This window comes from Bos indicus x Bos taurus, chromosome 6, assembly GCF_003369695.1.
Source record: "Bos indicus x Bos taurus breed Angus x Brahman F1 hybrid chromosome 6, Bos_hybrid_MaternalHap_v2.0, whole genome shotgun sequence".
In the NCBI taxonomy this organism is placed as follows: domain Eukaryota; kingdom Metazoa; phylum Chordata; class Mammalia; order Artiodactyla; family Bovidae; genus Bos; species Bos indicus x Bos taurus.
The window spans coordinates 71499671-71516754 of NC_040081.1; the positions used below are offsets into that span (position 1 = coordinate 71499671).

General features: G+C 38.3%; 1 protein-coding gene across 2 annotated transcripts in view; it reads left to right on the forward strand.

Annotated features, from left to right (window-relative positions):
- Positions 1 to 17084, forward strand: part of CEP135 (centrosomal protein 135) — a 75613-nt gene that overhangs the window by 29092 nt on the left and 29437 nt on the right. For both annotated transcript variants that reach the window (XM_027544549.1, XM_027544550.1), the window contains exons 12-14: positions 3206 to 3358; positions 4235 to 4387; positions 9381 to 9458. In XM_027544549.1, coding sequence (XP_027400350.1) covers positions 3206 to 3358; positions 4235 to 4387; positions 9381 to 9458 — 384 coding nt within the window. The remainder of the gene's footprint in view (positions 1 to 3205; positions 3359 to 4234; positions 4388 to 9380; positions 9459 to 17084) is intronic.

Consider the following 17084-nt stretch of genomic DNA (forward strand, 5'->3'; position numbering starts at 1 on the left):
TTACATAATTGTATAAGGGTCCAACATAACACCTAATTCCTAGTAAATGTTTTATTTCTTTATTATTTGCTGGTTCAAAGCACATCTGCTGCTGCTAAGTCTCTTCAGTTGTGTCTGACTCTGCGACCCCATAGATAAAAGCCCATCAGGCTCCTCTGTCCCTGGGATTCTCCAGGCAAGAACACTGGAGGGGGTTGCCATTTCCTTCTCCAAAGCACAGGTGCAGGTAGAAAGTTAGATTTAATTCAGTAGATGTATACTGAGAGCATGCTACGAATGTGGCATCCAGGATACAAGATACAGAAGACCTATTTCCTGTCCTCAGTCTAGCATTGTGGGTATGTGTGCATGAGTTTGTGTGCTTGTGCGTGTGTGTTTAGGAAAAATGGAGTGATAAAAGGGAATTATTAACACAAATACATACATAAAGACATATTTAGAGACATGGGGAATTCATTCATTTTACTGAATTATATGCTAAGCACTGAAGATGTGGTGAGAAGGACCTACTGTGTCTCTGAGGGCATTTGCATTTTAGTGGTGGTGGTGGTTGTTCAGTCCTTAAGTCACGTCTGACTCTTTGTGACCCCATGGACTGCAGCACACCAGGCTTCCCTGTCCTTCACCATCTTCTTGAGCTTTCTCAAACTCATGTCCGTTGAGTCAGTGATGCCATCCAACCATCTCGTCTTGTCATCAGCTTCTCCTCCTGCCTTCTGTCTTTCCCGGCATCAGGGTCTTTTCCAATGAGTTTGCTCTTCACACCCGGTGGCCAAAGTATTGGAGCTTCAGCTTCAGCATCAGTCCTTCTAGTGAATATTCAGGGTTGATTTCCATTAGAATTGAGTGGTTGGATCTCCTAGCTGTCCAAGGGATTCTCAAGAGTCTTCTCCAGCATCACAATTCGAAAGCATCAATTCCTGGGCTCTCAGCCCTCTTTATGGTCCAACTCTCACATCTGCATATGACTACTGGAAAACTAGCCTTGCCTATACAGACCTTTGTCAGCAAAGTGATATCTCTCTTTTTTAATACTCTGTCTAGGTTTTTCATAGCTTTTCTTCCAAGGAGCAAGCATCTTTTGATTTCATGGCTGCAGTCACCATCCACAGTGATTTTGGAGCCCAAGAAAATAAAATCTGTCACTCTTTTCACTTTCTCTGCATCTATTTGCCATGAGGTGATGGGACCAGATGCCATGATCTTAGTTTACTGAATGTTGAGTTTTAAGCCAGCTTTTTCACTTTCTTCTTTCACCATCATGAAGAGGCTCTTTAGTTCCTCTTCACTCTCTGCCATTAGGATGGTAACATCTGCATATCTGAAGTTGTTGATATTTCTCCTGGCAGTCTTGATTCTAGTTTGTGAGCCATCCATCCTGGCATTTTGCATGATGTACTCTGCATATAAGTTAAATAAGGAGGGTGACAGTATACAAACTCGATGTAATTCCTTTCCCAATTTTGAACCAATCCATTGTTCCATGTCCGGTTCTAACTATTGCTTCTTTACCTGCATACAGGTTTCTCAGGAGACAGGTAAGGTGCTCTGGTACTCCCATCTCTTTAAGAATTTTCCACAGTTTGCTGTGATCCATATGATCCATACATACAATCAAAGGCTTTAGCGTAGTCGGTGAAGCAGAGTTTTTTTTTTTTTTTAGTTCTCTTGCTTTTCCTATGACCCAGTGGATGTTGGCAATTTGATGTCTGGTTTTAGTGATAAAGACACATTAAATATCCGGTTGTGTAAATAACTTTATAATTTCATTTATAGTAAGTGTTAATGAAGAAAGAATACGGGAAATATTCAGAATGCTATGAGAGTATATAGAGGGAGATCTAAATTAGATTGGAGAATCTGGAAGGACTCCTTACGGAGAGTGGCGTTTAAGCTGAGACCGAGACAATGATGAAAACAGACTGTCAAATCCTTATTCATTGAGCTGTCCTTTTCTAAAATCTAGGCATACCACCTCCTTTCTGTAAAAATATTTTTATTTAAATATGGTTAAGTTATAGGTTTTCTTTTATCATTATTTAAGTGTTAATTAAGTCCTCACCCTAATTGCTTTTATCCTGTACAGATACATTTTACCCTTTAAGATGTCCAGATAGCTGTTCTCATTCATTTTTCCTTGACTTTTCTTGCTTAACCAAGAGGATAACTTATTTCCAAGTGGCAGGTGAAGGATCTTCACGGATATTTACCATTTACCAAGTGTCCTTTGGACATGGCATGTGCATAGTAGATATTGACCTAGATCAGGATGCTTTCCAATGTAGCAGAATACCAGATTGTCACTATCTGGGGCTTCTGCATATAGTACTTGAACATTAATATACCACAGACACCAGGTATACATTTACCATATTTATTTTCTACAGGAGGAAGTTAATGGTTTTTTTTTTAAGTTATAATGAAATAATAGGCATAATCTTGTTTTAGGAATGTTGGAAGTACTTGCTTATTCAGTGAATATCCTAATGTACACCGTCTGGTAGAAATATTTATATTTATCTGATTGCATAAAAAAAAGACCTCACCTAGGTTTGGTGCTGGGACAGTTGGGGGATGGTATGCCTGGGAAATTGATCTTGGATTTAGTCTTAGGAAACGCTGAGGAATGTGCTAGGCTGTTAGAGTTACTTGTACTGGGTGAGCAGGTAAGCAGGTATACACATACCCTCTTGATTCCTCCCTTGGAGAGGGTTATAAACTAGTGATTCCCAATTCCAAATGAATCAGAATCACCTGGAGGGCTTGATAAACCAGTTACTGGGCCCTGCCCCCAAAGTTTCTGATTGAGTAGGTCTGGGATATACCTCAAAATTTGCATGCCTTGCACATCCCCAGATACTGCGTGCTTCTGGTCTGGGGATTATACTTTAGTTACAACACCAGTATAAACAACTGGGGGAGAATGACAATTGAAGCATCTGATGGGATCTATTTAAGTAGCATCAGTGGCAGCTGGGTCTCTTGCTGGGAACTTGAAAGCCTGGAAATTTGCCCCAGTATTGCCAGCATTCTCTCTCCTGCTCTCCTTATAGATTAATAATTGTATTCTTTAATTACATTAAAGGAAGTTGTGTTCTTTTTGTCTGTTCACATCTTTCAGTCAGTCTCATCATCAGCATCCTTGTGGCAACCATGTGGTGATAATTACAACAAATGATAACTTCTGTCTTGAATTATATTTCAGGGTGATTACGACTCGGATATCCATCTCATCACAAGAGAAAGAGACGAACTTCAGCGTATGCTAGAAAGATTTGAAAAGCACATGGTGGATATACAGTCCAATGTTAAATTATTGACAGCAGAAAGAGATAAACTAAGTGTCTTATATAATGAAGTAAGATATTGATTATGTAACACCAGTTAACTGTAATGGAACCAGTATATATCCTTTATATTACCGTAGTGTATGGATCTTAGGGCTATTCCTTCATAGTTAGTAGTTTCTACTATCATCCTGTTCCCAAAGCAGAGATTTCTATTGTTTTTTCGTATTTATTTTTCCTCTTTTCTAGCCTGTCTATAGGTCACTTTGGGATAATTCCCTGTTTCTCAAACTGCTGAATGGGTCTCAGCCTGACTCTGAGTCAGGTGTGTCCTTGGGATTCACTCATGTTGGATTATGTGTATCTTACAGTGGGTAGCACTAACTAATTGGATACATTGGATATTAAGGACTTAGCTTCGAGGGATAGGGAGGGGAAATTCACTGTAAGTTGGACCAGTTACAAGCCGCAGTTGTTAGAAGGCAAGGTGAGTCTGAACAAAGCATGGTGTTTATCACCAAAATTTGTTCTCATACCAATCTCCCATGAAATCCTATTGCTATTTTGAGAGGAAGAGAAAGATATATGAGTTAAAAGGCCAAGTTGAAGAAGCTTTTTTTACTTTTGGAGTTTTTTTGGGATTCTGCAGTACAAATTGATCTACTTTCTGGGCTTTTCCTGCAGTTGGCTTAGATTTCAGCTTTCTTGGGTCTGCTTACTTAATTAGTAGTTGTCCATCTGCTATTTGGCTTTCAAAATTTTGTGGTTGGCACTTCTCTCCATCTTCTTGTCTTTTTGTTTTAATTATTACTATTATTACTCAAATCCTTTTACTCTCATTTTGGTGGCATTTGGGAAGAGAGCAAAAGTAGCATATGTTTAGTTTTCCTTTTTTTAACTGGGAGTATATCCAGTGTTTTTTAATTTATATCTTTTACTACTTTAAGGCTCAGGAAGAATTATCTGCACTAAAACAAGACTCTACCCAAACTACAGTTTCACATAATACTATTAGTCTTATAGAAAAGGAAAAAGAACTTGCATTATCTGACTTAAGAAGGATTATGGCAGAAAAGGAAGCTTTAAAAGACAAGTTAAAAGTAAGTAATTAGATTGACTTATTTTTAAAAGGTAATTTATTGAGAAAAAAGGAGGTCCTTTTTTATGTTTTCCTGTGATATAACTATTTTGAATCTAAATCAGGAGTTGGCAAACCATGGCCCATCAGCCAAATCCAGAACACTGTTTTTATATGGCCAACGTGCTAAGAATGGTTTTTACATTTTAAAATCATTGAAAAAAATTGAAAGAAGAACATTTCATGACACATGAAAAATTGTGAAATTCAGATTTCATTGTTGATAATACTTACTAGTGGGAATACTCATTCATGTACATGCTGCAGTGGCAGAGTTGAGTAATTGCAGTAAAAACTGTTTGGTCCACAAAGCCTAAAACATTTATTAACTGTTTATTTATAGAAAAGAACCAACTCTGATCTCAATAGGAATTCCCTCATATGGAGGGAGATTATCTTTTTTTTTTTTCCTTAAAAAAAGCTTCATTGAGATATTCACATATCATAGAATTTACCCATTTACAGTGTATAATTCATTAGTTTTTAGTATATCCACAGACTTGTTCAGCCATCCCCACAATCACTTTTAGAGCATGTTCATTACCTCAAAAAGAAACTCTTGTACTGGTTAGCAGTCACTCTTAACATCTCCCAGCCTCCTCAGGCTTAGACAACCACTACATTCTCTCTCTAGATTTACCTCCTCTGGACATTTCATATAAATTGAACCATTCAGTATGTCTTTTTTTTTGTTTTTGTCTGGCTTCTCTAACTTAGCATAATGTTTTCAAGGTCCATCTGTTAGGTCATATGTAACAGTACTTTATTACTTTATATTATGGGGTAATATTCCATTGTATGGATAGACAACATTTTCTTTATCATTGGGGTGGTTTCTGCTCTTCAGCTATTACGAATAATGGTGCTGTGAACATTTGTATACAACTTTTTGTGTGGGTATGTTTTCTTTTGTCTTAGATGTATACCTAGTCATACGATAACTTTAATCATTTGAGCAACTGCCAGGCTGTTTTTCCAAAGTGTTTGTGTCATTTTTAGTCCCACTGGCAGGGGTTAGAGTTCTAATTTCTCTGCATCCTTACCAATATTTGTTACTATCTATCTTTTTTGTTATCATCATGCTGGTGAGTGTGAAGCAGTATCCTTTTTAATTTTGATTTGCATTTCCCCGATGACTAAAGTGCTTATTTTTATATGTTTATTTGGCCACTTGTATATCTTCTTTATAGAAATCTCTATTCAGATCCATTGCTCATTTTTTTTGAATTGGATTATCTTACTGAGTTGTAAGAATACTTATATATTCTCAATACAATCCCCTTGTCAGATATATAATTTGCAGATATTTTCCCTCCCTCATTCTGTGGATTGTCTTCTCATTTTTCTAGTATTGTTATTTGAAGCACAGATATTTTAAAATTTTGATGAAGTCCAGTTTAATTTTTTTCTTTTGTTTGTGCTTTTGGTGTCATATCTAGGGGGCAGTATTTTATTTCATAATCTCTCCAAAATGTTAACATACATAAAGCACTTAACAGTGCTCAGTACATTAAAAGAACTCAGTGTTAACTATTATTGTTACTATTAAAGCCTCCATAGTTTACTTCCAATAAATATTATTGAATTAATGTTTAGAAATTAGTACCTAAAGTTAAGAATAAGAACTTTTAAGTATTATAAAGATGGTCTTTATGTCATAGATTTTCAGTTCAAGTTTTGCCCCAACAGAGTACTTTTAATTTGAATCTTCTGAAAAATTACCTTCTAGAAAGTGCTTTTTTATAAAAATAAGTGTCACAGTTACCAAATGGAAAACTTCTGTGCAATATGGCAACTTTTAGTGCAAGCTACTGATTTATCCTTCATATCTATTGAAATGACTAAGGAATGTACAAGTAGGATTAAAAAGTACAGTAGTACCAAAAACTCAGAAAAAGTGACATTCATATTACCAGACTCTTTCTGGATTACAGGAGGCAGGATTTATGAGTTTACAACAGATTTTTTACATAAAAACTCAACTAATCCTCTCAGTCATTAAGTCTCCTCTACTAGTTTCCTGTTATTTCACTGCCCACCCAGTTTTTGAACCCAGGCATCATCACTGAGTCCTCTCTCCCTGAAAACTCCTATCTCTCATTTAAGCACAAAGTCCTACTGATGCTACTTCTAATAATATGTAACATGTGTTACGCCCTTTCCATGTGGGAAACTGTTCTAAGTGTGTTTTACAAGGGCTTTGTCAGTAAGTCTTCACAGTTGCCTTTTCAGTTGGCAGTGTTTACAGATGCAGTATCTGAGTTACAGTGAGTTTAAATAATTTGCTGAACCAACAGACACATGAAAAGATGCTCACCATCGCTAATCATCAGAGAAATGGAACTCAAAACCACAATGAGGTATCACCTTATACCTGTCAGAGTAGCTATTGTCAAAAAGACCACAAAGAGCAAATGTTGACAAGGATGTAGAGAAAAGGGATTGTTTGTACACTGTTGGTATTATAAATTCATGTGGCTACTGTGGAAAACAGTTTGAAGATTCCTCAAAAACCTAAAAATAGATCTATAATAATATATGATCCAACAATTCTACTCCTGGGTATATGCCTGAAGAAAGTAAAAAACAGTGATTTGAAAGATATATGTTTATAGCAGTGTTATTTATAGTTCCCAAGATATGAAAGCAACTGAAGTGTCCATCAATGAATGAGTAAGGAAGCTGTAGTATGTATTTTCAATGGAGTACCAGTTGGCCATAAAAAAGAACTAAATTTTGCTATTTGCAACAATGTGGGTAGACTTGGAAGGCATTATGCCTAGTGAGATAAGTCAGAGGAAAACAAATACTTTATGTTATCACTTACATGTGGAATCTAAAAAATGAAACAAGCTAGTGAATGAAAAAAACAAATACTGTATGTTACCACTTATATGTGGAATCTAAAAAAATGAAACAAGCTAATGAATGAAGAAAACAAATACTGTATGTTATCACTTAAATGTGGAATCTAAAAAATGAAACAGGCTAGTCTGAAAGACTCAGACTCACAGATACAGAGAACAAACTAGTGGTTACGGGTGGGGAGAGGGGTTGGGGGAGGGGCAAAGTGGAGTAGGGAATTAGATTTCCCTGGTTGTTCAGTGGTTAAGACTGCACTTTCAGAACAGTGGATGTGGATTTGATCCCTGGTCTGGGAACTAAGATTCTATATGCTGTGATGTGGCCAAATAAAAATTAAAAAAAATGTTTAAAAGAGGTACTAATGAGTTTGTATAAAATAAACAAGCTACAAGAATATATTATACAGCACAGCAAATATAGCTGGTATTTTATAATCATAAATGGAGTAAATCTTTAAAAACTGTGAACTATTATGTTGTATACCTAGGACCTATGTAATATTGTGAATTAACTATACCTTAATAAAAAAATAGTAATAATGATTTGCCCAAGATTACCCAGCTAATGAAGTCACAAAGACTCTGGCTCCTGAGCTCACAGTGGTTTCTCTTGCATCACTTTGCTTGTTTCTATTCTCCTATTACCATCCTATTCTGGCCATTATTCTCTCAACTGCACTAGTGTATCAGTGGCCTCTCAAATCTCTATTTTACAGTGAAGTCAGAGTCATTGTTCAAAGATGTAAATCTGCTTACTTCACTTCCTGTTTTAAAATCCATTAACTGTTCTCAGGGGCTTCTGTGATTGGTCCTTGCTACATCATGGTCAAGCTCAGCCCTCCCCACCCGCTACTCCCCACCCCTCATTTTCTCAACTCCAGGCTTAATGGACTTTCTCGTGCCCCTGTCTTTAACATAGGCTATTGAAAACTCCTTTATCCCTTTCAGTCTCCTCACCTGGTTGATTTCTATTCACCCTTTAGAGCCAGGTTAGTCATTTCCTTATACAGGAAGTGAACTCTGGATCCCTGATTCTCTTCCAGTACGTTGCCTTCAAGTTCCTTTTCCTAGCAAAATATTCATGAATTTTATTTTAATATCTTGTTTAAAGGTTTATCTTTACTAGACTATAATGTCTATGACACCAGAGACTTTATCTGTTTTACTGTATTCCTCACACCTTACTTGGTGCTTGGTATATAATATGTACTCAGTACTGGCTGAATGATTTAGTAAATGAAAAAAGGCCTCCAGTAGAGTGACTTTTTCAATGAAATATATAATCCAAACATCAGATGTCTTAACTTATTTTTAATAAATAGTAGTGAAAGTGTCAGTTGTGTCCACCTGTTTGTGACCCCATGGACTGGAGCCCGCCAGGCTCCTCTGTCCATGTAATTCTCCTGGCAGAGATATTGGAATGGATTGTCATTTCCTTCCTCAGGGGTCTTCCCGATCCAGGGATCTGGTTCTCTTGCATTGTAGGCAGATAGATTCTTTACCATTTGAGCCACGAGGGAAGCCCATTTTTAATGAATAACATGGATGGAAGTAAGAATTGGCGCGAAAAATTCTCGTAGAGCACAGCATATCATTTGTCCTGGACTTAGCATCAACAAGAGTCAGACAAGTTAATATAACCAAAAATAACAACACTTGTGTTTATATTATTGACCAGCTCCCTCTTGAAACTTTGAACTCTTGCATCACCCTGTAGTATTCTGTTTTCTGTGTCTTCCTGATCCCATCTGTTGTTCCTTTGTAGTCTGTTCCTCTTACGTCTCCTCTCACGAGGGCATACTTCTGGGCTTACTTAATTTGCTGGGTTTTTCCCTTTATCGTTGTGCTAATGGATTGATCTGTATAAATCTTTATAAATGAACCCATATCAGTCTGTGTCTTCTGTCACAGTCACACATGGAGGTGGAGTGTAAAAGATGAAGAACTCTTGTTTTTGTTTTCAACCAAAAGCATCATTTTTGTAAAATTTCTAGTGATTTTCTTTCTAAAGCATTTCTGTGTTATAAAAAGACAAAATAGTACTGTAGAATTGCATTGCTTATGAACATCTTCTATAAAATTCTCTTACAGCATCTCCAGGAAATGAGTGTTTTTGGAAAATCAGAATTAGAGAAAACTATTGAGCATTTGACATGTGTTAATCACCAGGTAATTTATCAAACTGGATTTGGGGTATATTTTTTTGTATGAATGACTATTTCAATTATATTTTAATGTACTGTATGTTTTTAAAATTACAAAATAATATTTTAGAGAAGCTGTTTATTGGTGACTGACTAGGAGTATGTACTCTGAAGATTGAGTACCTGGGTTCATATCAATACATCTCTGTCATCTGTTTACTGTAGGCAAATTTCTTAAACTTTTTATCTGTTAATTTCTTTGTTTGTAAGATAGAAATGGTACTCAAACTTATTTCTTAGAGTTTTTGTGAAAATTAAATGAATTAATACACATCAAGAACCTAGAATATTCGCTGCCATATCATAAGCATCCATTAAGTGTTAGCTATGATAGTTGTTTGCTCTTTTGTTTTTTTTTTAACAAAAAATCATGTAATATAGGCTTAGAGTAAAAGTGAAATTCCTTTTCATTCCTTATTGCTCTCACTAGAGATAGGGTTTTTAACAAATTGGTAAGTGTTTTGATAAATTTTTTTTTTCTCACTGTGTTTTCTTTTGGCTAGTTTCCTTTTCCATGTCTTCACTGTTTTTATTTATCTACTAATTTTATCATCTGTTTCAATCAACCTTGGGCCAGTTGATTTTTTTTCCTCTTCCACTTGGGTTGTATTTTCCTGCTTTTTTGCATTCCCAGTAATTTTAGATTGGATGTCAGACATTGTCTATTTTATTTTTTTGGTTGCTGGAGAGCTTATATTCCTAGAAACACTCTTGAAATTTGTCCTATGATACGGTTCAGTCAGATGGAAGTAGCTTAATCCTTTTTGGTTTTGCTTTTAAGCTTAATTAGGTGGGACTAGAGGAGCATTTAGTTTTGGACTAATTTTGTTTTACTGCTGAGACCAAATTTTTTTGGGTACACTCGCTACCTGTTGCCCCGTGAATTACAAGGTTTTCAAATGACTGATGGGAAAGAAACTATTCCTGACTTGGCATGAGCCCTCAGTACAGTTCCCTCTAGTTCTTTGATGGCTCTTTCCCTGGCCTTGGGTAGTTTTTTGTGGGCTGAGCTTCTGCTCAGCTGAAGATTCAGGGGGAACACTTTGTAGATCTCTGGAGCTCTAACCCTGTGCTCTTACTCCTCTAGTATCTGCCCTACAAATTCTAACTGCTCTGGCCTCCCTTGACTCTCAGTCCTGTAGTCTGAATTTAGGGGAACCACCAAGTCCAGCTGGGTTCCTTTTCCTGTGCCACAGCCTAGAAATTCTTCCAGCAACAAGCTGGAACAGTGATAGGACCCGTCTCATTTATTTCGTGTCTCTTCAGTTCAGTTCAGTTCAGTCGCTCAGTCATGTCAGACTCTTTGCAACCCTATGAATTGCAGCATGCCAGGCCTCCCTGTCCATTACCAACTCCTGGAGTTCACCCAAACTCATGTGCATCGAGTCGGTGATGCCATCCAGCCATCTCATCCTCTGTCATCCCCTTCTCCTGCCCCCAGTCCCTCCCAGCATCAGGGTCTTTTCCAGTGAGTCAACTCTTTGCATGACGTAGCCAAAGTATTGGAGTTTCAGCCTTAGCATCAGTCCTTCCAATGAACACCCAGGGCTGATCTCCTTTAGGATGGACTGGTTGGATCTCCTTGCAGTCCAAGGGACTCTCAAGAGTCTTCTCCAACACCACAGTTCAAAAGCATCAATTCTTCGCCACTCAGCTTTCTTAACAGCTCAACTCTAACATCCATACATGACCACTGGAAAAACCATAGCCTTGACTAGACTGACCTTTGTTCGCAAAGTAATATCTCTGCTTTTGAACCGTTGGTTATAACTTTCCTTACAAGGAGTAAGCGTCTTTTAATTTCGTGGCTGCAGTCACCATCTGCAGTGATTTGGGGGCCCAAAAAAATAAAGTCTGACACTGTTTCCCCATCTATTTCTCATGAAGTGATGGGACCAGATGCCATGATCTTAGTTTTCTGAATGTTGAGCTTTAAGCCAACTTTTTCTCTCTCCTCTTTCACTTTCATCAAGAGGCTTTTTAGTTCCTCTTCACTTTCTGCCATAAGGGTGGTGTCATCTGCATATCTGAGGTTATTGATAATTTCTCCCGGCAATCTTGATTCTAGCTTGTGCTTCCTCCAGCCCAGTGTTTCTCATGATGTACTCTGCATATAAGTGAAATAAGCAGAGTGACAATATACAGCTTTGACGTACTCCTTTTCCTATTTGGAACCAGTCTGTTGTTCCATGTCCAGTTCTAACTGTTGCTTCCTGACCTGATATAGGTTTCTCAAGAGGCAGGTCAGGTGGTCTGGTATTGCCATCTCTTTCAGAATTTTCCACAGTTTATTGTGATCCACATAGTCAAAGGCTTTGGCATAGTCAATAAAGCAGAAATAGATCTTTTTCTGGAACTCTCTTGCTTTTTCAATGATCCAGCGGATGTTGGCAATTTGATCTCTGGTTCCTCTGCCTTTTCTAAAACCAGCTTGAACATCTGGAAGTTCACGGTTCACGTATTCATGTCTCTTAAGGGTCACTATACATTATTGCCTGATGCACAGTGTCTTTAAAACCATTGTTCCATGTATTTTGCCTAAATTTTTAGTAATTAAGGGTGTCTTATCACTCTAGCCTGCCCAGAATCGAAAGCATGACTTAATAAACTGGAAAATATATCTGAAGTACTAGAAGTCATTGAAAAGAGAGTAGGAGGTAGAAAATATAAAATAAGTTTAAACCCTTAGAGAGTAAAGTGTCCAACATTTATTTAGTCAGAATTCTAGGAGATTATAATAGAATATGGGAGAGGCTGTATTTCATGATATAATAACTGATACTTTTCTAGGTATTATGGAAAACACAGAAATCCTCTGATTCAGAACGCACAGTGAATTACAGTAGCATGACAAAGCAATATAGATGAAAAGAAAATCCATACCATTTTTATAGCAAGAAATAATACAAGATGCCTGTGTATAATTTTGAAGGATCTTAATAGAAAACATTTTATAACCTTATTAAGACATTAAGAAAGATCTAAATAAATGGAGTGAGGTATCAGTGCCAGGGTCCAGCCCCAGCAGGATCCAGGGGTACCCTCAGGATGACAACCTAGGCGAAAGGATAGCAAAGCAGAGATCAGGGCTTGATCTTCCTTGATAAACACAGAAAGCCAATAAAGCTCCTGGCGCAGAACTTGCTCTGTTCACGGAGGCCACGGGCGCCCTCTTGGTGGGGTGAGGACGCAGGACGCCCCCTCCCTGGCGCCTTCCCGATCGGGTCTTAGAAGCCCAGGCAAAAAAGTGAACTCAGAGAGCCCTGTGCCCCAAGGAGTCATCCTGAAAGAAGAACAGAGAGAGAAAAGGAGGGAAAAGGAAAAAAAGAATGACACGGGGAGACAAGCTTCGGTGAGCGAGGCCCATAACTTTATTTTCAAAAGGAACTTTTATACCTTGACTTGTACATAGAGGGAAATGAAAGATGCAAAGTCATACAGAGTCAGCCCAAACATTACATCTGTTTTGTCTTTATCAAAACCAGGATTTTTTCTGCATACCTTTCCCATAAACAGTGTTGTGTACGATATCTTCTGGCCTTGGAGGCCTGTGGACATTTTATGACCCTTTTTTGATAAAGGCTGCTCAACCAGAAAACTTATTTTCCCTTGAAGTGTTTTTTTTCTTTATTTCTCCCAGCCTCAGAAAATACTAAATAAAGTTACATTCTCACGGAGCAAAGGTGCAGTGGGTCACAGCAAAGAAAGAACCAATTAGCTCAAAGGTCTGATGTGGTTAATTCCAAGGCTGCTGCTTGTTTTTCTTACATTCCAACTATGTTAACTAATGCACTCCCAGGTGCACAGTGGATAAGGGATATGGGCACTTGGCAGCAAGCATTGGCCCAGTAATGAAGCCCTTTACCAGTGCTATCTATTCTAATAATTTTTCATCCCTTAAAGGACTCTATGCTCATTAGGACTTTAGAATGTTTTGGCTTCCCTTGCCTTTCAAGGTTAGGGAGCTGTGAACAATCACATGTGTTAATTGCAAGAGTATGGATAAACCTGTCAGGCAAGCTAGAATGCCAACAGAGGGGTTTGAATTGAAACACTCCTATCATGCCCAGGAGACTTATTAACTAAAGCCCTAAGTTGATTTTTTCCAGAGAAAGGTGGTCGGGGATAGCCCCCTGTTAATGACAGAAGAGTTGGTGAAAGGCACAAAATAGTAAGACAGACAGATTCTGGTTTTGGGGTAGATGCTCGAGCAGATTCAGGGGGTCCCTTGAGTTCTGATCAGCCTTGCTCGTCAGATTTCTTCCACATGACCTTGACATGGGTGGGATCTCCCGTGGTGGCTCCTGGCATATCAGGTTTATTAAAAAGGTGACAGTTCATTAAAAAGTAACAGATATCATGTTTGTAAAAAAAAAAAAAAAAAAATGTAAATCCTCCCCAGATTCATCTGTAGAGTTGATGTAGTTTCATCTGAAATCCCAAGAACATGATGTTGTGTGCGTGTGTGAAAATTGACAATAGATTTAAAAATTTACATGGAAGCAGAGAGTAAGGAATCACAAAGAAATTTTAAAGAAGAATACACTGTGGAACTTGTCCTACTAGATATGAAGGGATTAAGGGACTAATTCTCAGGGATTAAAAGTGGAGAAGGAAATGGCAACCCACTCCAGTACTCTTGCCTGGAAAATCCCATGGACGGAGGAGCCTGGTAGGCTGCAGCCCATGGGGTCGTGAAGAGTTGGACACGACTGAGCGACTTCCCTTTCATTTTTCACTTTCATGCATTGGAGAAGGAAATGGCAACCCACCCCAGTGTTCTTGCCTGGAGAATCCCAGGGATGGGCGTGCCTGGTGGGCTGCCGTCTATGGGGTCACACAGAGTCGGACACGACTGAAGTGACTTAGTAGCAGCAGCAAGTGTGATAAGATCAGTGGAAAGCAAACCCACAAATTATGGAAATTTGATATATAGAGGACTCAGATCAACAGGATAGAGAATTATTCAGTAATACTGTTTCTGGGATGGGCTTCCTTGGTGGCTCAGCTGGTAAAGAATCCACCTGCAATGTGAGAGACCTGGGTTCGATCCCTGGGTTCAGAAGATGCCTTGGAGAAGGGAATGGCTACCCAGTCCAGTATTCTGGCCTGGAAGATTCCTTAGACTTGCAAAGAGTCGGACACACCTGAGCCACTTTCACTTCACTTGTTTCTGGGACAATTGACTTTATATATATGTATGTAAAAAAAGAATTGGATCCTACCTAAAATATATGCCAGACCCAAAAATCAGTTCAGGGTAACTTGCATCCTTGTGTTCAAGAAATCACTCTAAATTTTAAAGGAAAATACAAGAGAAAATCTATTTTACCTTAGCAGAATAATAATAGCATTTATATAGCATTTACTGTGTGTCAGGTAATTTTCTCAACATTTTATATATATTCATGTACATATAATTTTAATTCTCACAACAACTATAAGCAGTAAGTGCTAATATTATCCTTATTTCACAGATAAGAAAAGTGAGGCAGAGGGGAAGCTTGCCCAAGATCATACAGCTAGCAGGTATCTGATTCCAGAGTGTTTGCTCCTAAACAAGACACAAACAAGTTTATTCCTTTAAAGAAAACAGATGAATAGGACCACACTGATAGGAATATCTTTATCAGTTCAGTTCAGTTCAGTCGCTCGGTTGTGTCCGACTTTTTGCAACCCCATGAATCACAGCACTCCAGGCCTCCCTGACCATCACCAACTCCTGGAGTTTACCCAAACTCATGTCCATCAAGTCGGTGATGCCATCCAGCCATCTCATCCTCTGTCGTCCCCTTCTCCTCCTGCCCCCAATCCCTCCCAGCATCAGAGTCTTTTCCAACAAGTCTTCGCGTGAGGTGGCCAAAGTATTGGAGTTTCAGCTTTAGCATCAGTCCTTCTAATGAACACCCAGGACTGATCTCTTTTAGGATGGACTGGTTGTATCTCCTTGCAGTCCAGCGGGCTCTCAAGAGTCTTCTCCAACACCACAGTTCAAAAGCCATCAATTCTTCAGCACTCAGCAATATCTTTATCAAATAGCTATAAATTGAAAAGACAGCCACTAATTGAGAGAACAACTTGCTGTACATTTAATCTTAAAAAACGCAACAGAAGTTGTAAATAACTTCACGGTAGAAGAAATTATAAATGGTTAATATAAAAAGATGTTCTACCTCAAAAATAGAGGAAATGCCAATTAAAACCAAAATAAAATCATTTCACATCTTTCAGGTCATCATAAATTAACAAGTTATAGCTAGTTTTATTAGTATGTGAAGCTTCTGGGAGTACCAGCTGGTACCTTTTTGAAGAATAATTTGGCATTGTTCTAGGTTGGCCAATAGATTACTCTTATTAGTCAACAAATCCATTGAACCCTGAATCAAAGTCAATAAACTATGGCCCCTAGACTAAATCTGGCCTCCAGTCTGTTTTTGCAAAATTTTTATTGAAACACAGCCATGCTCATTTGTTAATACATTATCTACAGCTGTTTTTGTGTTATAGTAGAGTAGTGGCAATGGGCCATAAGGCTCACAAAACCTAAAATGTTTGCTCACTGACAGAAAATAGAAAACAATCTAGATGTCAGTTGTGAGGAAAATAGATAAAGAGTGGTAAGTCATACAATGGAGTGTTACAGAGCAGCAAAAATGAAAAACAGTAGGCACAACCATCAGCACGCATGCATCTTACAAATACGTTGAAGAGAGCGTGCAGGAGCTTCCTTGGTGGCTCAGTGGTAAAGAATCCACCTGCCATTGCAGGAGATACAGGTTTGATTTCTGATCTGGGAAGGTCACACATGCTGCAGAGCAGCTAAACCTGTGTGCCACAAGTATTTGAGCCTGTGCTGTAGAGCCCGGGAACCACAACTACTGAGCCCATGTGCTGCAGCTACTAAACCCCGTTATGCCCTAGAGCCCACGCTCTGCAGCAAGAGAAGCCACTACAGAGGGAAGCCCGAGCACCTCAACTAGAGAGTAGCCCCTACTCTCCACAACTAGAGGAAAGCCCACACAGCAACAAAGACCCAGTACAGCCCAAAATAAATTATTTTTCAGAAGAAGAAAGAAAACATGCAGTATGATTCTTTTCATGTAGAGTTCCAAAACATGCTCACATAAACTGTATGTTGTTTGGAGATTGATACAGATGTGGTGTGCTAAGACAAACAAGAAATGAGAAACACGAGACCCAAGATAGTTGTTACTGTGGGCAGGGGTTAAGGGATGTGATTGGAGACTGCTCACAGTAGTTTCAAAGGTTTGCGTAGTGTTTTTTAAGCCAGTGATTCATGTTTTTAATCTTTATACTGTATGTACTTTTGTTTGTAGTATAAGAATTCTGGAATTTTTAGTGCAGTTTTTTTTTTCCTTCTCACTTCCCTATCCCACACATTACCATCCACAGCTGTTTAACTTCTTTTCCTGGTGTTTACCTCCCTGTTTCTAAATAACTGCTTGTGCTGTTTATGGATTTAAGATTATTGAGTGAGTCTCCAGGATGTTATTGATTGCTTAGCACTCCCCCTTTTTTCCCCATTTATGTTAACATAGTTTAATTAGATGTTTTACTGTCTTTAATAGTT